The sequence below is a fragment of the Melozone crissalis genome, unplaced genomic scaffold, assembly GCF_028551555.1.
Source record: "Melozone crissalis strain CALT ecotype California unplaced genomic scaffold, PUWL_Pcris_2 ptg000013l_1, whole genome shotgun sequence".
Lineage (NCBI taxonomy): Eukaryota > Metazoa > Chordata > Aves > Passeriformes > Passerellidae > Melozone > Melozone crissalis.
Window position 1 is genome coordinate 45,617,154 of NW_026535791.1, and position 22,192 is coordinate 45,639,345.

At 41.7% G+C, this 22,192-nt stretch overlaps 1 protein-coding gene across 1 annotated transcript; it reads right to left on the minus strand.

Moving 5' to 3' along the window:
- Nucleotides 1-4,971: 4,971 nt before the first annotated feature.
- On the minus strand, nt 4,972-21,980 carry CREG2 (cellular repressor of E1A stimulated genes 2). Its single transcript, XM_054271540.1, has 4 exons — nt 21,576-21,980; nt 19,483-19,652; nt 7,369-7,482; nt 4,972-5,594 (listed from the first exon to the last, which is right to left on the minus strand). Exons 1-4 carry the CDS (start codon nt 21,978-21,980, stop codon nt 5,447-5,449), a joined length of 837 nt encoding a protein of 278 aa, XP_054127515.1. The 3' UTR covers nt 4,972-5,446.
- Nucleotides 21,981-22,192: the final 212 nt, after the last annotated feature.

A 22,192-nucleotide genomic window follows, 5' to 3' on the forward strand; every position in this document is an offset into this window, starting at 1 on the left:
GGGGAAAGGGAACGGAGCTACGCGCGGTCCGATACACACGGTGCCCGTGCTGAGGGAAATGAACATTCGTTCCAGAGCCATGAAAAATGGTGACAGGGTCTGTACCGTGTCTGGAGGGAAAAGTACAATTAAGGTATTAAGGTACCGAATAGACATGATCATTCTATGGACTTGTTTTCCCTTAAATAGGAGTATTTGACATACACCTCTTCTTGAATAAACACAGAGTCTCCCCTGTTTTTTTCATGGAACACATCTGTATCTTTTCCCAGCTTTTAAAACGAACCACTTGTTTCCACCAGCTACCAGCCTTTTTTGAATGGTTGTTTTCCTTCAAAAGACAACAGTTGTGTGCTCCTGCACTGTTACCTATATTGTCGAACAACATTGTCAAACTTTGTTGATATCCTTCCTAATCATGATTATATGTTGTGGGTACTGACACAGGCAGGGCCTAATAGAGCCTGGAATAGTTTGTGCAGAAGATATCATTGGGAAAAGCCATGAGCTTGATGAACTGCCCTGTTCTGTGTCAGCATCAAGGCCAATATGTTCCCATTTCTATTCCAGAGGCAGTGTTTCAACCAACAAAGAAACAAATACCTTCAAACCCAAAGTATTCCTTGAAGCTACTCTCTAGCACTCTCCCAAAATAAGACTTGTCAGTGTTAGGATCCTCTCCAAAGGCACTGAGCATGGTGACAAGAAGATTAAAGTAGCAAAATCAAGAAGACAGATGAGACTGAGCAGAGAAAGTAATGTGGAACGGGCTGTGGAGAACTTAGAAGCTGAGGGAAGAAGACAGAAAAATTAGAGTTAATGTAAAAAGTTAGGGAAAAGAGGGAAGGAAACAGGAGCATCTAGCAAGATGTTCGACGGGAGAGGGCATGTGGAGGTGCTAGCAGTGAAAAGGCAGGTAAAAGGTGAGCTTTATTGAACAATAATAAGCAACACAATTTGGAAGAAGCACAAATTCAGTATTTAGCAAAAAGAAGATTAAAATCTCAAAGTACTTCAGTGATTCCAAAAATGTTCAAATTAGGGTTTGGTTGGGGTTTGTTGATTTTTTGTTTTGTTTTGATTTTTGTTTGGTTGTTTTTTTGTAAGTAAATTAAAGACACATAGTTTAGTCAGAATTGACATCACTCCAGAAATGGGTTAAATGTAAAAACAGTAAGTAAAGAGGAAGAAACCAGCTGCAGGAAGTGTTCTTTTAAAAATACAGATTACTGGAAATAAGAAGCTGGTGTTGACTGAGATTTGTGTAGGGTAGGGAACTGTGGTCACAGTTCTTACAGTAAATGCAGTCCAAGTAGTGGCAAGAGAAAGATTTAAAGTGTAAATAGGAAACACAGGCTGTTATTTGATCCTAACATAGGCTTCTATTCTATTCTATTCTATTCTATTCTATTCTATTCTATTCTATTCTATTTTTTATTGGATATGAATTTTAGTATGAGAGCTTGAATTTTGTTGAAAGGAGATGGTATGGGAAAACAAGATGAGAAGGTAAATTGTCAGACTTGGCTTAAGAAAACGCATCAGAGGAAAGTGGAGAGAACAAGCTGTAACAAGAACTTGTAAGAGCTGGGTTGGCAAGGGAAGAAATAGCACTGAGGAAACTTCCAAAACACTATTAATGCACACTGAAGAGATGAGTGCTCAGTTCCTACATGCAAAAAAGAAGAGTGAACTTTAAGAGTGACATTTAACTGCTACAATGAAAGCAAAGAACACAATAAACAGAAGATGAAGGAACGATAAAAGGTGCTTGACTAGACTTTTCTCCCCAGAGAAAAGGCAAGTTGGAGTCTCAGTTCCCACAAATATTTTGAGAGAAATTAACTTGTTCCAGGAAAACTCAGGGAGAAAAAACCAAAACAGATGTTCAGATCAGACAGAAATTGTAATGATTGTTTGCACAATGTGGGTTACTCTGGCAAATGCTATACTGAAGAATATTCTTATACAGTTTCTGCTTTGAAATTTGTTTTATTTACATTTCTTCATGGCCATTTTGTTAACAACTTTCAATATTTTTAGAAATCAAAGTACATTGCAAATTTACATATCCAGAAATGAGACAGGTTGCATTTCAACCACTGAAGTGATGAAAATTTCATCAGAAACAACATTCTTTGATTAAATAAGAACACCAGTTCAAAATAGCTGTGCCTAAATCCTGTACCTGCATTTCTTTTGCCCAAGTTAGCAAGAAGTGAGAACTCAACTTTTCAACATCATTTTTCTTTTTTCAAGTATACAGTAATTACTAAATACATCTTTTCATTATTCCAATACCACAGGTAAAATTTTAACCATGTTGCACAGCCTTTTTTTTTTGGGAAGCTTCAGAAATAAGGAAAATACAGAACACATGGAAATTACACATCAGCTAGTTGAAATGCTTAATAAATACAGAAGAGCTTATCAAGATTTAAAAAAATGCTTGTTTGATCCAATAATTAAAGCTCAATAAATAAATGGGATTTTTGATATTGAACTGAAGCAAAATCAGACTCTACAGTCTTAAGGAAGTTTTTATTGTATTTGAGATAAAACTCTGGGTTAAAAGCTTCAATAAACACCACTTGCCACGTGATGACCAATATTACTTGAGACATTTGTCTGTTTGAAGAAAAGTTAAAACTAGCCTATAAATAATAATATAAAGCTCAAACAAGCAAATACTGTCACCTCCCTTTTTTTTTGGTCTGTAAAATTCCACTCAAAATCTGCAGGTCGTATTTTTGATGAAGTTCTATGAATTTCTACAGACTTTCAAGGACTCACATGGTAGTTATTCCTTGGGTTAAAGAAGCATGAAATGAGAACAGGTGATATAAGACAGTATTTCTTCATGAGGCCCCTTTTGTCACATTACATGTCACAAGCATTTCATTTTTTAAGGTTCTGTCAGGAGCCTCACAGCAGGTCCATACAGAAAATCATCTTGATGAATGTGTCATTTTACAATACAGAAGCGACTCCAATTAATCTGTGTATGCAGGGAGGCAGCCTATAACAAGTAGTGTGTTGTAAATTCAAAACCTTTTTTTAGTACACACTGACTTCTTAAACTATTAAAGCTCTTCTAACCTTCTTGACACAACCCCTTACTGCTTCAAGGCTTGTTAATGAGGTAATGGATAGGACATAGGACCATGTCACTGTTGCCAGGGGAAGTGAATGGGAAATTGAGAGTATAGTAACAGTAGCAGTTCTAAAATTCTTCCTCTCTTCTTCAGCTTGTTTAAACATTGAGATTGTACTCTGGATTTGTTTAATCTATGTGTATGTAGGAGTGGGGGGCAGAATGGGGGTTTCAGGTTTCTCTGGGAATAGTGGTGAACTGGGATAAGGAAATATGTAATTATACTTTTACAGGAATGTTACACCTCTGAAATTCTCTTACAAGGACTGGTATTGTTCCTGTTGAACACAGTTTTAAAATCCCATTAATCCTAATGGACAAAGTCATCAAATCCATAGTGGACAAAGATCTCCATGGCAAAATTATAGGAATCAAGGAGGTTTTCACTTGATGGTATTCTATAAATCTGTATAGAACAAGCCATCTTGCTTCAGTATTACACAATGCAAGATTAAGGGGCGAACTCAAATGTGAAAATGCAGCTCATCTGCCAAGAAAAAAAAAAAAAAAGGAAATAGATTCAGGCAGGACACTTCCTCCTTTTGTGTAATTACCTCAGCAAAAGATCTGCACGGCTAACAAAGTCTCTGGCAATGAGACAAGAATAAAAAAGCTTAGTGAGTGTCTAAACAAGGTTTCCCCCCTCATTTGCCTTGGCTTCTTACAGAATATCAGGAATAGTAGTGATACCTGGGGGGCTGGGACTCGCCCTAGGGCTAAGTTGGGCACTCTGGGGCCCCTTGCAGTTACACCAGCACGGTGCCCAGCTCTTCTGGGAATGACTGTCTCTCTCTCCATGCCCGAGCCAAAATAAGCTCAGCTACACTTAATTGGCTTCCAGCTGATCATAGCTCATGCAGCTGCCTCTGAGCTCTGCCCAGGGATTAACCTGTGCAAGCTCAGGGTACTCACCCAGGCTCCTCCCCAGCCCAGATGTGGTGCAGGTTGATGACCAGAGCTCAGGTGCTCTCCCAAGGATGCTGGAAGACCTTTCCCACAGGCACATAAACCCCATCTCAATGTGTCTCCTTCCTCATGTAACAGGGAGAGCAGCCACATAATTTTCAAACTGTGTGGTGACTTGGTTAGCCATGGGAATTTTCTTTCTGTGATACCCTTAAGAATTGCAGAATAAGTTTACCAGGAGGACATCTAGAGAAAGAGCTGACAGTGATTAAAATACCTTTGAACTCTTTTAGTATTACCACATGAGAAGCCCACACATAATGTGTTTGCAACAAAGTTTGCACTTTCCACACCAAGAAAAGCAGTTTTCATGACTGGAAATACCTACCAACTTTGGGCTTTTTTAAAAAATAAATGCGTGAATCAGCCCTTTAAATCTTGGTGAGGAAACAGAGTTAAGGAACAGACTCCACCCCTCAGTGAGTTAGTGAGGGCTTACAAAAAATCAGTTGCACAAGCCAGTTAAAAATAAAGCAGTGGCTGGAGCAGGGAGGCAAAAAAGAATTGGGACTACAGGCTATTGAAAATACTTTCTCTGTCTCAACAGGAACAGACTAGCTGAGAACATTTACTTAAATTCTTCTTAGGAGAATGTTTATACTTGTATTGAGATAATCCTTGTGGGGCTGATTTGATTTTGGCCTTTAATGTGTTTAACCAGCTTTGTGTCAGAGACAAGTTATATGGAGCTGTGTTTTTTGAACTGATTGCATTTTTTCTGCTAAAGAGAGAAGTTTTACTCAATTTCCAAGTGAAACATCAAATTATCTAATTAGGGAAAAGCACACATAGAAAAGAGAAGTTAGCAAATGAGGACAGCTTTAGCAAATAATTTGTTTTTTAACTTAAATAACTTAAATACCTAAATTTGCAGCTATTAAGTTTCTCTTATAGTACTTACAAATCAAGAGAGACCAAGCAGCAATAATACCTCCACAATGCATAGAGGGTTCTGAGTAGGCAATTTGCATTTTCTGCAATTCAGAACATTATATTTAGCACATAGTGTAGTTTCCCTGTGGGTGCACAGCAATAGAAGTCAAAACAAACAGATACAAAGCGTTTTAAAAACAGCATTTCAGATGACGCATTGCCTGCTTGAAATGACAAGTCTGTACATTGCAGGGTAGGGCTAATATCCACCTCTCCTTTATAATTTGAAAGTCTGTGTTGATTTATTTTCACTCCACTCCATGTGACACAGGGCTATTTTAAAGCCTTTTGGGAGAAGAAGAAAAATTTCACTGTAAAGAAACCATCTACCATGAAATTTTAAAAGTGTTTGGAAAGGAAACTCAGGAGATTTTTTTCTCAAAGCCCATTCAATCATCCTTTATTTGGAACCGCTTTTAAATACTCTTCTACTGCAATGGGAGAAACTTCTCCATACCAGCTTTGAAGCCAGATGTGTTCAATGTTCATTTTCATGAAGAACCACTCATAGCTACGAGGCCACTTTCTTACCACTGGGTGCCTGGAGGGACAAAGAAAAGCAAAAAAAATACTAGAAGATGTGCCAAAGCATATGCATGGTCTGCTTTTTTCTTCAGCCTGGTGTGCTCAGCTAGAGTGAAACCTGAGATATGAGAACCACCATTCATCTTTTTGGCCCTTCCTTGCTGCAAGCTTTATGATCTTCCTCACCCCAGTCAGGAGAGAACTGCCACACAGGCAGCCAGCCATCACCACCTTCCCCCACTGCAGAACCCTGTCTCTGAAGATAGATGTTGTTTGGTCTCTGAGGAAGTGAAACATAGTTAGAGAAAACTCTTTGAATGTATGTCAGGGTTGTGCTTGTATCTGTTTAAAGGAAAGAGCATCCTGAAAATACTACATCTTTGGTAGCAATTGTGGTACAGAGAGAGGACTAATAAAACTGGGCCGAGCATTGTCTCTGCAAGCTGTCACCTCCGACAGCCGTCTCATCCTGTATTTTTCTCTGGTCTCATCCTCTCATTTCTCTGGTCTCCCTTACAGCTAGGTCACACAGGTTCTCCCTGGCTGGGTGCAGATGTCTGCTCCCCAAACCCCAGCAGGTGTAGCTGTGGGAAGCTCAGCCGTGATGCACAGAGTGGATACCACAGTTCAAGTCAGTGTTCACAGGAACATGGGTGGGAAGTGCTGCAAGTCTGGGCAGGGTTGGCTCACTGCCCTCTGCTCCTGCAGAGGACCCTTGAGCAGAGGTGCTTGGTTTGGCAACTTCTTGGTTTCCCTCTCATTGGGAAAATGGTGTTTCCTACCATTTTCTGAGTTGTCCCTTTGAGCACCTATGATTCTGGGGTTGGTAAGTGGCATCAGATGCTGCTGGCACTGGATGTGTCCCAACAGCCCTCACTTTATTATTCTGACTCTTGCACCCTGACAGCAGAGCATCCTCTGCTGAGGTGCTGGTAGACTCTGGATCACATGGAAATCTAATTCCTGTGAAGTTTGTAAAGAAGGCTTGTGTGTCAATGTGGCTCCATCTGTTCATGGTCCCATTTTTGCTATTGGTGGCACACACACTGACAGAGTCCCACCCTGACCCCATCCTGTAGGTCAGAAGGAATATCATCTCTGGGCTGTTTTGGATCCAAGCTCATCCCAGTTTCCCAGCAGTATTTGATTGACCAGGCAAGGTGCACCTGGAGGACAATCCCTGGCAGCCTGTGTGGGAGGTGTGTGCTCCCGCTAAGGTTTGGGTTTTTCACGCTGTAATTCTGGAAACCCACTGAAGGGCATGGGGGCACACCCTGTGTGTGTGCTACACATCTGGGTTGTGCTTGCATCTGTTCAAAGGAGACTGTTCAGTCAGTACTATGGCTTTGAAGCAGCTGGGACGTTAGGAGATGTAATTAAACTTGTAAGCTCCACCCTGAAAATGTTTGTAAACCCAAAGGCAGCAGACCTCTGCTCTGTCTCTGAGTCCACTACCTGTCATAAAGTGGGGTAGAATATTTAAAGATAACAAATACACCATGGAATTATGGAATCTCTCCTTGGAACCAGTGACATATCTTCATAATCCCCAGATTATAACACGTGTGCCTTACCAGAGTCCAACACTAACTAACTGCATTTCCATATTTCATTTCCTCAAGAGTTAAAAGGTCTGTTATTCCAAGCCACGCAGAAGCCAGCATGATTCATGGCCCCAAAGCAAAGGTCAGGCTTGTTATTTCTCAGATTTTCTGTACCAAAAGGCCACATTTGTGTATTTGTCTCAAACCCATGGGTTGCACTCTTCTATGTGCATGTTAGATACAGACCTGGAAAACATTGCTTGCTTGGCAAATTCTACTTCCTCTGGAGGCACCGTGACCATCTGTCCTGTGAGAGTCAGCCTGGCGCACCTTGGATCCTCTGGATCAATCACGTTTTTTCTGTGCACAGAGAAAATTGCTCATGAGTAACAGCTTGCTTGCATTTCTTAAGGGTTTTTGGAAAAGTGTGGACTCCTGCTCACATATAAAAAGCTTTGTCAAGCCTTGAGGGTCTTCTCTACTCCCAGCTATACTGTTTGGTGGAGGGGGGAAGTCTGGTAGGAACACTCGACTGACACATAGCTCTGCTGTAGATAGTTGATTAATCTTAATTTATGCTCACAAGAATTGGATTAGTATATACTGGATTGTAAAAAAATGTGAAAATGGCAGTATTCCCAGGCAGATGTACAGACCTGTATTCAGGATTCTGAGAAGTAGTGAGATGGTTAGTCTGTGTCTATGCCTACAGAAAAGAGTATGAATATGTGTATCTGTATGTAAAACATAAGGTCTTTTCATTGTGCTTATCCTAGAAAATCAATCCTTGTTCATTTTTTACCCATTTTTCAAGTGTTTTATACCAAATAGAAAAGTTCTCCAATTGCCTTCAGACCAAGCCAGGGAAGGTATTTGCTACTTTTTGGCTCTTTGTATATAGTAATAATAAATAACTCCCATTAGTAACTGCAATGCAATTGCTGACTCTGACATATACAATACAAGGATATAAATCATAAGTAAATCTACCAATTGCAAAAAAAATAGTGTATGAAATGAATGCAAAGGCTTGATCCTGGCAAATACTGAGCAGCCCAAAGTCCTGCTGCCAGCAGTTTGAGACTGCTCAGTGTCTCAGGGAACCATGTTCCCATATCAGCCCAAGAAACTACATTAGGAAATGAAAGCTGCATTTCTTCTTTGCTGTGTCTTAATCACAGTAAATTACATCTCATCCATGTACATTTTTACTTAAAGATCTTGGCTTGAGCCCTTTAGCCTTAAGTGTGTGCAGTCTGCAATGGCTTCATTTTTGGTTATATTTCTCAATGTGTGTCTAGTGTATGCAGGAAACATATGGGCATCCTCCTGCAGCTAATTTAACACCTGCAGATTCTCCACAGATGGTTATGAGAGACTGTGTAGCTCATTAGATAAAATAGCTGCTTTTCTATAGAGGGTCATGAACAGAGATATGTAAGGAAGTACAGGAGGCTGATTGATACTTGACTGTGTCCGATAAACACTTGCCACTGTCTGCAGCCTGACCCCCAAAGTGCCATTTGCAGTCACATCAGGGACACTATTTCAGTGACATGTTCAGTCTGGAGCAGCAGTTGTCTGAAGGGGATTTTCGGTTTAACAACTTTTGGACAAATTCCACTTGTTTTCCTCTCCTATGCTTACTGATGGGAGGAAGGGTCAAGGCCAAAGATCAGACTCAAACTTTCTATCCACATCAACTTATAATGGTCTAATTTTCTCTAGTAAAATCTTTTAAGTTATAAAAGTGATGTTCTGAGAACTCAAAAATCTGCATTCTCTGCCCAGGCACTTGGGTTTATTTCTATCAGTGTGTATGCAGAGTACAAACTTGTCTACATGATCACCTTGGTACACCATAGATCCTCAGCACTGACTCCTACTGCCTGCTGAAGATGTCACTTCATGTCTGGGTTCCAGAGTCCTGAAAGTGCTCCTTCCCTAAGGAACACAGCTCCAGGGACACCCATAGCTCCTGGGGTTCCCTAAGGAACACAGCTCCAGGGACACCCATAGCTCCTGGAATTCCCTAAGGAACACAGCTCCATGCCCCAGGGACACCTGTAGCTTCTGGGGTTTCTTTTGTGTGGGCTTTGGGTGTTGTGTGGCTGCCCATCATCCATGGCCCTGTGAGATGCTCACCCACCAGAACACAAATAAATTAAGGCAAATACAGTGAATACAGCTGAAGAGAACGGAGCCAATCCTACATACAGAGGGTGTCAGCTGAGGGTCTGTGTGTCCAGCAGCCAGGGTAGTGCACATTCACACTTTTGCCTTGGATGGTGAAGTGTTCAAGTCCATTTGAAGCAATCTCCTGATCTATTGTTATCTTTTATGCTTAATCCTAATACTGTATCCAAAGCCCTCTGCATATGTTTATGTATTCAGAAATTGAGTTCAGGAAATTGCTTTAAATTAACTGTGCATTTGGATATATAATACAATTTCCTCCACAGCCAAACAGTATCATAAAACAACTGAAGAGCCAGGAAAAGCAGGAATATTTGCAAGTGTCCTTCTTGCACACAGCTCCTAGGTAATACGTGGTTAATTACTTAAAAAGAGGATTTTGAAAGAGATTGTTATAAAAAGATGTCTGTGTTTCACAGAGCAGATTGAGGTGATTTTGGATGTAATCAGGAGCAGTGAGAAGTTTTCATCTGACCTACTCAGATTACAATTATTTGGTGTTTTTGTGCAAGTCCATGTTTATTCTGAAAGCATAATATTTGATTTTGAGTAGGCAATAGAGCTGATGTAGCTGTGGTTAAGCAGTGAACCCTGCCTGCCTTTGCTGAGAAAGTTTTGCCTAATAGGAGTAGTGTCTGATGTGACTCTTCCACAATTGACATGAAAACCTGCTCTCCACATATTTGGCTGGCAACAAAGCCCACACACTGTGCATCCATAGCTTGAATAGGTTTTTTTATGTTTTGATGTTTTCCACCCTGGCTTCTTCTTGTTTACAGTTTTCTGTAAATTCTCATGAAGGTGCTACACTAATTGACACACATAATACTATCTTCCCAGTAAAAATTATTCAAACTGAATTTTGCATATTGGAATAATATTCTGGAGAGTCAGTTTGTTTTCTGGGAAAAGACTCAAACAAATTATTTGTTGAGATTGTGTTAGGTGAAGTTTTGGAAGAGCTGAACAGGGCAATGATACATCTGAGTTCAGCACACTGTTATTGCTTTCTTGGTTTTGCCTTCAGTTCTGCCTCTTATCATAGGTTTTTTGTTCCAGGAAATCTTGGAACCTTGTATTCTAATCTGACATTAGCATTAGTATTTTCTTTTTCAAAGAAACCCTTCATATTCTGAAGTGAATCTGCTTCTGCATTTCTTTTTTTGGCACAGTATTTCCCTAATGATGTTTGATTACTTTTATACTTCTTAAACCATCAAAACCCACTAAACTTACAGCTACCATTTCTAAATGTTGTGAATGGGTCTTCAGTTTTCAGTGTTGTTGCCAGTGCAACTAATACAAATGCAGGATTTGCTTCCGTGGAGCAAGGTGATATAGTCAGGGATTTATGTCATATTTTTACTAAAGATAATAAATAATTTACTTAAACATTCCTAATTTTCATTTGTAGAGGTCAAATCATGCATTTAATAGACATTTCTTGCCTCTGTATAAATACATATTCAGCTCTCAGTCCCTGAGTTCCTCTCATCTTTGCTAGCACCAGAACGAGTAGATGCAGAGGAGCAGCTTTATGTAACGTTTGTGTGCTGCTGACTGGGTGTGAGGGGGAGGCAGAGTCAGGGGTAGAGATGGTGACACTGTTGCTCTGTTGAGGAAACCCAAGGTGGTTTCTCAGGTGGTTTGTCTTTACCAGAATCAAGCCCTCTGTCTCCATAGAGAAGACTTCATGAATGCCACAGTAAAATATGAACTGAGGGAAAGAGAAAGCAGGTAACTGTGAAACAAAACCAAGCAATAGAGAACACATTCTTTTTTTCATGCTTATTTCAAATACATAGGCTTTGTTGCAAAAAATTAGGAAGGTCAGATTAAAATGGAAGAAGATTCAGCTTATGCATTTTATGAGAAAACAGGGCATTAAGAGATATCATCTTAATTATTCATCTGATCTGTGAAGACAGAAGAATTGATTGTTGCTGTTCCTCTGCTTACAGTGAGCAAAGTAGGTATGCAGAGTTTGACCCAGTCCAGGCAGTTTTCTTCCAAGTGTGTGAGAAGATATCACCTACAAAGGTGCCAGCTTTACTGAGCTTAAGGAGAGGCCAGCATCCAAGTAAAAAGTATTTCCCAACAGAAATGCAATGCTGCAGAGCACACTGCTAATGACTGTGTCCCACTTATTTTACTGTGTAACACTTCCGCAATTTCTGGGTCCTGGTTCAAGAGTGGCTCAGACTAAAGAGTGCCACCTACTCATTAAATTGTTTACTACACTAGCCATCTCTTGGAGTTTAATTAGAAGGTTTTTATGCAGCAACTATCCAAGTCTAGGTGTTATGAACTTATACTTCAAGCTGCTGTGGTTATATTGGCACATAAGATGATGATGTTGGGAATTGATTAGGATTTCCTTTCACAGCTGAGATCTCTGCTTTGACTGATGGTGGTCTGTCTCCTGGTTTCTGACCAAAGTATCCCTGAGTATTATCTTCATTCTCAGCCTCTGCAATCCATTAGTGAGGTGGCACTGATCTGCCACAGATCAACAGGAAAAGCAAATTAAGAGTTTGGAAGGCACTTGGGAAGGAAAGCCAGGTACTCCCAAGAAGTGGAACTGGCAGGAGAAAGGCAGGAGGGTTAAGTACTGTTCCAGTCTGGGTGTGGAAGCAGGGGTCTATGCAGAGGAATCCTTCTCTTTTTCTTCTTTCCCAGACTTCTTTTCCCACAAAGGAGCTGACATTCTTCTCCTCCACTCCCCAGTGAAACAAGACCTTCCATCCTCCCTGGGAAGATACACATATGTCCCCTGAACACATTTCTCACTGCCATGTGAGAAATCACTGTTCTTATCCCTCTACTTCTTCAGAGTTGAAGAGAAAAGAAGTTGGGAAAGAAAGAGCTTTCTCCTATTGCAGAAAAGAAGAGACAGAAATCCAAGAAGAAAGCCCCAGAAAACAATTTCCCTACATTTTTTCCTACTTTAAAGCCCACAGCTCATGAGTGGCATAAGGGCAATGATTGCTTCCACACATTCTAAGCTCTCCTATAATGGTAGCAGTCATGAAAACCTATGTAATTAGGAGATGGGGACTGGCTGCTGACACAGCTCATGCCTGTCCATGGATGCAAGGTAGGTGACTGTCACACCCTGCACCGGGCTCCTCTTCACATGGCCTCAAACTGGGCACAAGGTGAAAAGGCAGTTATTTTCTGCTATATAAAATGCATCATAGGATTTTTGTCCCCTAAAATCTACAAAAAGGAAGGGAGGGAATGTTCAGTCCTTAGAGAATTACTGTAAAGTGCATATAATTTTGATTCATAAATGTGATTCATTTTGAAAAGTAAGTTGCACTTCTCATTCATTTCATTTGTTCACCACTAACTACCAGAGTCTCTGAAGCAGAAAGAATGTATTGGTGCTGCTAATCTGCATGGCATGAACGTCAAACAAAATCTCCACTGAAAGCAATTTCATAATCTGAAAAGCTGTTGCTAGCCTTCAACAGGATATGGCTAGGCAGATCTGCCCTGCTCTGATTTTCACAAGAATTTCTCTAACAGCCCTGTTTGGGAGCCAGCAAAGTTAGTTAGAACATCTTTGCTTTTGGAAGAAGTCTTCTGTTCTGAATCTGAAGTCAAGTCAGGCAGCTAAAGTGTATTGGTGTAGTGGCTATTCTATTCATCTAAGTGAGCCTGTGCTCCTAGTATATGTGTTTTAATATGTTAATGTATTTAATGTGATAATGTTAATAATAGTTAATGTATTTTAAATAATTTCATTCTTTCTAGAAGATAATCCTTTGTAAAATGGTTTAATTACAATGTGTTATGTGAAGCCAGTCTGTTTGCCTCTCTCCATTGACAATAACATCTGCATTTCTTCAGCTGAACTCTGTGTTTCAGACAGGAAGCTTTTATATAGTTTAACCATAGACAATTCATGCAGAAAAAAAAGAATCACAGCATGAACTATTTCTGTAAACAGAATCAGAGAAACGCTATTTCACTAGAAAAGGGATTTTAGGAAGTTGGCTATTTAAGAATACGGGAAAAATAGTAATTTAGAGCTGTATTGTGTGCATTGGGTCATGATGATAGAAGGTTTCATGTTTGACTTTCTAATTTGGTACATGAATTTTAAATTTTTTTGAAATACAGATTTTTTTAAGTACAGATTTTTCAGGAACAACTACTGACATAATTATTTGCATATGACTAAAAAGGGCCAATATAAATACCAGAACTAGAAATATATCTGTGCCACAGAATCAGGAGGTGGATCTCAAAAAATAATGGATGTCTGAATTCAGCCTTTGTCTTCTGCATGCGTAATTTCTCATTGTGTGAAGGTACAGTACCAGATTTCTTTGTTATATTAATCCTCGTATTAACAACAGGATCTACAAACCTAGCAGGAGTTACATGTTGTGTGGCCATATGACATCTCAAAGGTTGTGCCTTCCACCCATGGCAGCTTTATTGTCCCCCAGGATTGCCCAGGGAATGAAGTTGGATGTTTGTGCATGCTGCTGATCCACCACACAGCAGGAACCCAGACCCACAAAATTCCTCTTTTCCTCCCATGGCTTGGTGGCTCAGCACTTCCTGCCAACATTTTCCATGCAGCATTTAGGAAACCTACAGAGTCAGCTTATGTCCACTGAAGACATCTGCCTGATCATGCCAATCTGCTACCTCCAGCACCAGATGGGCATGGTGGGTAAAACGGCTCTGATGGAGATCATAAATCAGGAGGGGAATGTGAATTCATGAAAATCACTCATGGTCTGCAGTGGGGATTTGAAACACCATCCTCAGCTAATAGCAGGAAATAAACCAAAGGTGGACTGACTCCAAAGCTCGCTGCTTTTCCCTTGTATGAAAAGCAGTTCATGGCAGCCATGTAACTGCTCCTTCTCTAAGAAAGCTGCAGTGTGTCCCTGTGAATGCGCTGAACCTGATGTCAAGGAGGTGACACACGTTTAAAATTAATTGCCTGTTTTCCAGGCTGCAGCTGTAATGAGGCAGACTGAGGAGCTTACTTGGAAAGAGGAATCCTCTGAGCAGCCTGTGTGTTGTGAAATGTGTTTAGAACAATAGCTGCTCTATGCTTTAATGTCGGGCTTGGTCTTGCTCCCTCTGAAAGCTGCACGAATGGAACTCAATCTTTTCAGCTTGTCAGTGGCATAGACATACCAGTCTATTTATAGCCCTGAACCATTTAATTTTTCTTGCCTCTATTATCCATTTATCAGCCTTCAGATAAAATGCTGTGTAGTTACTAACAAATGCTGTCTCTATCCTGGCCATCAGAGCCTTCTCAGAGAGGGGCAGCCCATCTCCCTCTGGGAAATGGTAATCTCTAGGTCAGAGATGAGGAATCAAAACTGTAGCTGCAATACTAAAATGTCTTGCAATTAGTGCCTAGTCAGATGCATTGCAGCTCTCTTTCTTTCAATATGAAATGTTATTTTTCTTATTAGTTTAGGGTTTTCAAATTTCCTCTCCAGCTGATTAAATATTGAGGCTGGAGCACCATAAAGGCCAGTCTGTATTCCTCACATCCTTGAAAGGGAAAATATTCACTGTCAGGGTTTGGAACTTGAGTCTGTTCTGAAACAAAACAAATGAAATTTGCTACTAAATAAATTTAATATCAAATTGGTGTACAGAAGTCACTTGAAATTCATTAGGTACACGAAGACATTGAAATGTCAGCTATGTTTTCTTTCTAAAGGCCAGAGATTTCTTTTGCATGCAATAGGTCAGAAGCATTTTTCAGGAGAGTGCCAAATACTCCCAGGAGCATTGGCTACAGGCACCGATCAGCTCTCACATTTATTTTGATTCTTGCAACTCAGAGTAGATTAATAATGGAATTCTAATGAAGTTCCACATGAAACCAAGCTACAAATGCATTGCCAGTATGCAAGGACATGAACTTTCTCACATAGAATATTACTCATTTAGCTATTTTACATAATTATTTTGAAACCAAAACAATTATTGATGCAATTGAAGAGAATGTCTGACAAGAATGACACTTTCCTTTGCAAAGAAGACCTCACAGATACCATTTTAATACTAGCAGGACCTGAGGTCTCACAGAGGGAAAGGTCTTGCCTGTCATATAGTGCTAGTAAAGAAGACTTTTGCTGCACCAAACTTGAGCCATCACATAAAGCTCTGCACTGAGGCTGCTGTGTGCTGTTTGCATGGCATAGCCTATCTCAGCTGATCAAGTGCACACTGAAGCTGGGGACAGGCCACCCCCAGCACTGGCAGTAGGGCCTGGACACCTTGCTGTTTTCTTCAGTGTCACATTGCCCACAGAGGCCCTTTGAGAAGGGTACCAGTGGGGTGCTGTGCTGGGCTGCCATTTCAGAGGGTGCTGCTTTCAAATGCAAAAATCACTCATGGTTTCCTAGTTTAATATATACATTAATTTCTGACCCTGGTTATAGGGGAAGGGAAGAGAAGAAAGGTAAAGTCCATTGCCTATACCCTTCCTTGCTGAGAGACAGCCTCAAAGCTTGCTCACATTTTCATATCACCAAAAACAAAAACTGTAGCTCATGTAAAGACACAGCTTTTCATTGTCTGTATTGCTTGACTTTGCACTAATGCAAGCCAACATCTGTTCCAGATGAGAACTTCAGAAATAATGAAAAAGAAACTGAAGGTAAAATAAATAATGCATGGAACAGTGATCAAACTCTGAACTTGTGTACTCAATTCAGTAGTAAACTCAATTTTTGGAGTATGGTTACCTGCTAAAGTGAGAATATTCTATTTTCCACCACCTTCTCTTTTCCTTTTGCCTCTCCTTTGTTCTTCTCTGGCTCTTGAAGAGCTGATTCAAGTCACTAAGACAGTAGAAATCTCATCCAGAAAAAAAAATCCAACCAAACCAGAAGTTTCCACTGGGTTGCTGAGCAAAAATAGGTCCACCATATGGTCAGCTGGAGGGTGGGGATGGGATTCCAAGGCCAGGAGCAGTACTGGCCACAGGATGAAAAGAAGAAGGATCAGCAGAAAAACTTAGTCTTGCTGTCAGGATAATTTTCTTCACATTTATGTTTCAGCTTAGGCTGAGGCAAACCCAGAAGTGATGGGGGGCAGGGTAGCACATGACTGGTGGTAGGGAGGGAGAGCAGGGATGTGGCAAATGGTGATTAGTTTGGACTAAGCTGTTTTGGAAATCCAGGTTTAGCTTCTTGGCCCAGAGAGCTCTTCTCACCAGAGAGCACAGTCTCAGGCTGCAGAGGGGACGGGAGAGTCAGGTGACAGAATCCAGGTTTCCCTGGCTGCAAACAAGCAGCAGCAAATATCTGGGATACTGATCAGAAGAGTAGGGATTTGGAAATTGATAGTGATGTAATAAAAAGACATCGAATAAATATCCTCAAAGGTTTGCAGTGTATACGGATTTCATATTTCTGTAATATCATGCAGCATTTCTCTTTTGTTGTGAATTGGCACTTCCCAAACAGGTAAATAGGGCAGTAATGTTGCTAAGCCATAAGAGGGAAAGACTTTCAAGAGTGGCTGTTTAAAGTTAGGGATCAAAGGCCACACTTAAGTGCCTAAGTGGGTGTGTGGTTTTCAGAAGGGCTCAACATTAACACATCATCAATGGAAGCTGCTCTGAGCCTCGGGCCTCTGAAAATAGGGCATTAGGTAGTAGGACGTAGGACTTAAAATACATTTTTAAGCACTTGGTCTGGATAGTAAGTTAACTATTAGACTGAATGAAAAAGCTCAGAAAGCAGGAATAAGTGCCATTAAGCCTGCAGTGAAAGAATGGATATGTTTATTTTCTAAATTATTAATCCAAAATATTTAATGAAAATATTTAAGCAATAAGCAGAACCTTTCCAGTGTTAACTTCACTACTTCACTGACCTCCTCAAGCATTCAAGACTGAATTACCTTAACAAATGTTGGTGATGGCAGTTTCCTATTAGGTGTCTGACATTGTAAGAGGAAGCCATGATTTCTATTCCTTGTGAACAGGATGTCAGCCTGAAATTACTTGTACTGCTTCAGACTAAGAAACATTTCATTTTTCCACCGTATAACTCTCTAGAAAACAATATATTCTGAACACAAATACAGACAAGTGGAACAGTAATGTTTTATATTTACCATTCCCTGCTTTTCCCAGGGTTCTTCTCAGCTAGCAGGCTTGAGAGGTGGGATGATACTCAAGGCAATCCTCAGCTGGGGAAATCTAGTCTTAAGATAAAACCTCTCCTTCCCCAAAGATGACCTTAAGGTGGAATAAAAACTGTTAATGCCATTTCTTTCTGAAGGAGTCTGTTCTTACCAGTTCTCTCTCTCTCTCTGCTTGGAATGTCAGCTAAGACCTGCTTTGGTAACAGAGTTCTGTCTGACACAATTTCGGTGTCATGTACCTCGTCACGTAAAGAGGCCTTTGTAAATAACACTTCACACAAGGCTGACCCAGCCAAGTTTGCCACATGATTGACTGTAAACAAACATATGGTAGAGATATGTCTTTTTCAAGGAGACAAAAATGGAGGGGGAAATTGAGTCATCTTTGAGGTTACATAGATATATTGTACACATGTAAGGCTTTGGGGATCTGAAGTTATTCATTATATGCAAAGAATGGAATGGAGCTGTTGGAGCAAGTCCAGAGGAGGCCATGAAGATGACCATAGGGTTGGAGCACCTCTCCTACAAACACAGGCTGAGCATTTTGGGTTGTTCAGCCTGGAGAAGGCTCCAGGGAGACCTTATAAGCAAACATCCAGTACCTAAAGGGAGCCCGCAAGGAAGCTGGGGAAGGACTTCTTACAAGGGCATAGGGATAATGGATTTGAACTAAAAGAGAGTGAGTAGGTTTTGGTTAGATGATAGGAAATAATTCTTTGCTGTGAGGGTGATGGGACCCTGGAGCAGGTTGTCCAGAGAAGCTGCGGATGCTCCATCCTGGGAAGTGCCCAAGGCCAGGCTGGATGCAGCTTTGGGCAACCTGGCATAGTGGAAAGTGTCCCTGTCTGTGGCAGGCGGTTGGACTTAGAATGACAGAATGGCTTGTGTTGGAAGAAACCCTAAGGGCCATTGTCGCAGACATCATTTGTGAAAATCCTTTTCTTTAGGATTTTTCCTTCTGAGAAGCCGAGAGGCCTCAGAGACAAAATGTAAACAATGGTTATCTGCTGCTGTGGAATGCAACAGGTGGGTCCGTGACTGGTCTTGTGTGGATGTTTTGATTTAGTGACCACTCATGGCAGAGCTGGCTCTCTCTCTCTGTCCAAGACACAGATCTTTGTTATTCATTCTTTTCTATTCTTAGGTTAGCTAGCTTCTGAGGAAATCTTTCCTTCTTTTTCTTTTTAGTATAGTTATAATGTAATATATATATCATAAAATAATAAATCAAGCCTTCTGAACATGGAGTCAACATTCTCGTCTTTACCTTCACCTGAAAACCCCTGTGACCACTGTCACAGGCCATCTAAGATTCTACAGTACGATTAAGAAGAAGTCAACTCACTGCTGTCTCTGGAGAGAAGCACTGGGGATTGGATGTAGACTGGTGAACCTCAGACATGGATTTCTCTATTTGGGGGGTCATTTTCTGACTGTTCGTGATATACAAGGTGTAAAAAAATTGCAAAGATATCACATTTCATCATACTCTCTGAAGAGGTGGAAATCAGACAGAATGTCATAGGCTTGAGCATATAATTTGTGAGCTGAGAGCCTGAGATCCTCTTACAGAACCCAGAGAGCTGGAGCCCTGTCAAGGCATTTAGCAGGGCCTCCAGAGCAGAGTTCAGCAGAGTGAAGATGTGAATTGGATAGCCTCTAAAACTCTGTGGATTTTATTGTCTAGATAACTATAGACTATTACAGGATCTTGAACACCTAGATTTTACGTAGGCACATCCAAGAAGAGATTAAAATTTAGGTATGTCAATGTTCAAGCTGAAAGCTACTCCAGCTGTTGATGCTACAATATACTTCAGTGACACCTCTGCTTTTCTCTACTATGCTTTACCAGGGGAATTTACTGGGAAAAAAAATCCAAAAAAACCCCAACCGATGTAGCTGATTGTGAGAGTCAAAAATAAATGCAGGACATTGAAGGTGGGGACCCAGCATTCTGCTCTGAGGTCTCTGTTCTCACTGAAGGTGGTAGGAGGCAGATAAAACTGTTACCTGCAGAAATTTCCATCTGCCTCTGGAAGGGTCAGAGAAGCCATGGGATTCTTCAGAAGATCTGTCACAGTGTTGTCCTTTGGTGTCACGTAAAAGAAAGGGATTCCAGTGCTGTTATTGATGGGACCATCGCTGAGAAGTAAACAGTTCCCGTAGGGCATACCTTGGATCTGCAAAATCCAAATAAGCAGCTGGTTACCTCTTTGCACATAGACAGTTCTCAAGGGGGGGATTCCCTCAAGGGCTCTAGCAGAGAGGACAGCCAGCCCCATTGCTCCCACTTTGTGCTATCATCATGAGAGCATTTCTTCTAAATTAGATCTGTCATGCTTCTATGAAAACAGATCTCTCTTCTATTGCTTCTCTCTAGTCCTGTCCATGACACTGTCAGGAACATTTTCTCTTACACTAAGCTTAAAGGAACTACCAAATTAAAAATGTGTAAGTGCATGAATTTCTTTTTTTGCTGCCATTCATGCCAGGAAATGTTTATTCTAAACCACTGCTGGTATCTTTCCTTAAACCAAAAGGATACAGAGCCTTATTTACCCTGCTTTTTACTCTAATTGTGCCTCCTCTTTTAGTTTTGACTTGCAGTGTGACTGCATTTGTTTGCAAAAACAAGAAGGCATTTGAGTTAGAATTGTGTTTGAAGTCAAACTGGACATCAGCTCAGCTTCCTGGGCAGGAACATCAAGTTCCTGATGGGGGGGGTGAGTGTCTCAACTATCAAGCCAGCCTAAGTAACATCTCCTCTCATGGCAGAGAAGGGACACCAATGAGCCAAGTTTTCAAAAATATTTTCTCCCATACACTGCCCTATGTACACACAGTGGTTATAATGCATGCAAAAATGTCCTTGCCCAGTAGTGACACTCATTAATATGCTTCAGAATGACATATACTCCTACTATGCTTTTCATCCCATTATAAATAGCAATGACAGATATTCAGTTAATTGCTCCTTTTTTTCATGCATTCAGATATTTTTTCCTCATGGTCTATTACATGTTAAACAGTAAAATTATCTGTCAATACATTAAATCTTTTACAACAAAATCAAATTAAATATGAATAGTTAATAAGAAAACCCTGGATGATGTTGTTACCTGGGTAGCATGCTTTCTGATTTTTAATGTTTATATGCCTTTAAAATTTTAATGCTTAGAGTGCTTATAAATGGTCTTTGTTGGCTTCCCTTAGAAATAATGCTTTAATGATATTACATAACTTAGAAAATACAAATCCTTGTTTATTATTAAGAGTTACGATTTTAAAAAAAGCTCTCAGTAATATTGCAGGATGTGTTCCCATTGCTTAAAATATTCAGTCTGTCATGCAAGGCTAATGTTACTCTGGATTCTCAAAAATAATTGTGATCACAGGCAGCATAGTTCAGCATTCAAAGCAGCAAACATCACTCTCCAAATTTCAAATTTTATTATGAATCAGATTTTTCTGTATTACTTCTGTGTTCTGTCTGGAGGCAGGTAACTGCAGACTATATTATGGCTATAATTCCACTGAGGAATTATATCTGTTACTTTGTATTTCACAATAACTTTAACTGCCACTAAGCCGAGCTTCCTGAAGACTTACGTGCTTCTAAATTTAATTCAAAATCATATGCTAATTAATCTGTGAATACTTTCAACAGAAAGTTAAGAATGCATTTTTAATTTTTTTTTCTCTTTTTTCCCCTTTTTGTCCGAGTGGTACTGGATGCTGTGTCTCATCCTAACGTTTCACTTTAAAAAAGGAAATATTTTAAAGCTGGAGAAAAGAATGACCCCAATAGCAGCCCAGCTATTTTGTTTATTGTTCCTGACAGAGATAGCTGGACGGACGGGCAGATTGTGTGGTAGCCCAGCAGGCTCTCCTCCTCATCCTCCTGAAACAGCCCCTTTCCAAACCCTGCGATGCAGCTCTGCTTTCTGGCCTTGACATTTTGCTATTTTAGGTGTCCCTCTGGTGCGGTTTTCGCGTGCATCCTCCCTGCCTGAGCTCCGAGCACGATTTCTCTCTCCTCCGCAGTTTGCGCCGCTCCGTGGTGGGGCGGGTACCGGGTGCCGCGGCCGCCGCGGGCTCCGTACCTTTCCTCGGGCGGCCCGCGTCGCCACGAAGCCCCAGGTGTTGTGTCGGGCGAGGAAGCGGGCGGTCCCGGCCCGGCCCGGCGCCGCGCCGCCCTCCCGCCGGTAGGAGAACATCCTGGACGGGGCGGCGCCCTGCCCCTGCCCCGGCCGCCGCGCCGCCGGCCCCGGGCCCAGCGCCGCATCCTCGCGGTACGCCGAGGCCGGGTAGCTCTGCTTCCACAGGCCGCCCGCCTCCTCCAGCAGCGCGGGCAGCGCCTCCTCGGTGGAGGAGCTGTGCAGCTCGTCCGCCGCCGCCCCCGCCTCGGGCAGCGGCCACGACACCGAGCTGACCACCACGTACGCCCCCGCGCCGCCGCACAGCAGCGCCGGCAGCAGCCAGCACGGCCACGGCCGCCGCGCCGACATCTTCTGCGGCAGCGCCCGCAGCGCCGCTCCCGCCGCGCCCTCCCGCGGCCGCCGCCGCCTCCCGCAGCGCCTCCCGCAGCGCCTCCGCCCCGCGCACGGCCGTGGCGGCAGCTCCCGATGGCCCCGCAGTCGCGTCACGCCTCGGTGTCCTGCCCCCAGCCCGGAGCCCCTGGCGGGTCCCAGCCCACGCGGAGCTCCCTGCGGGGTAACCC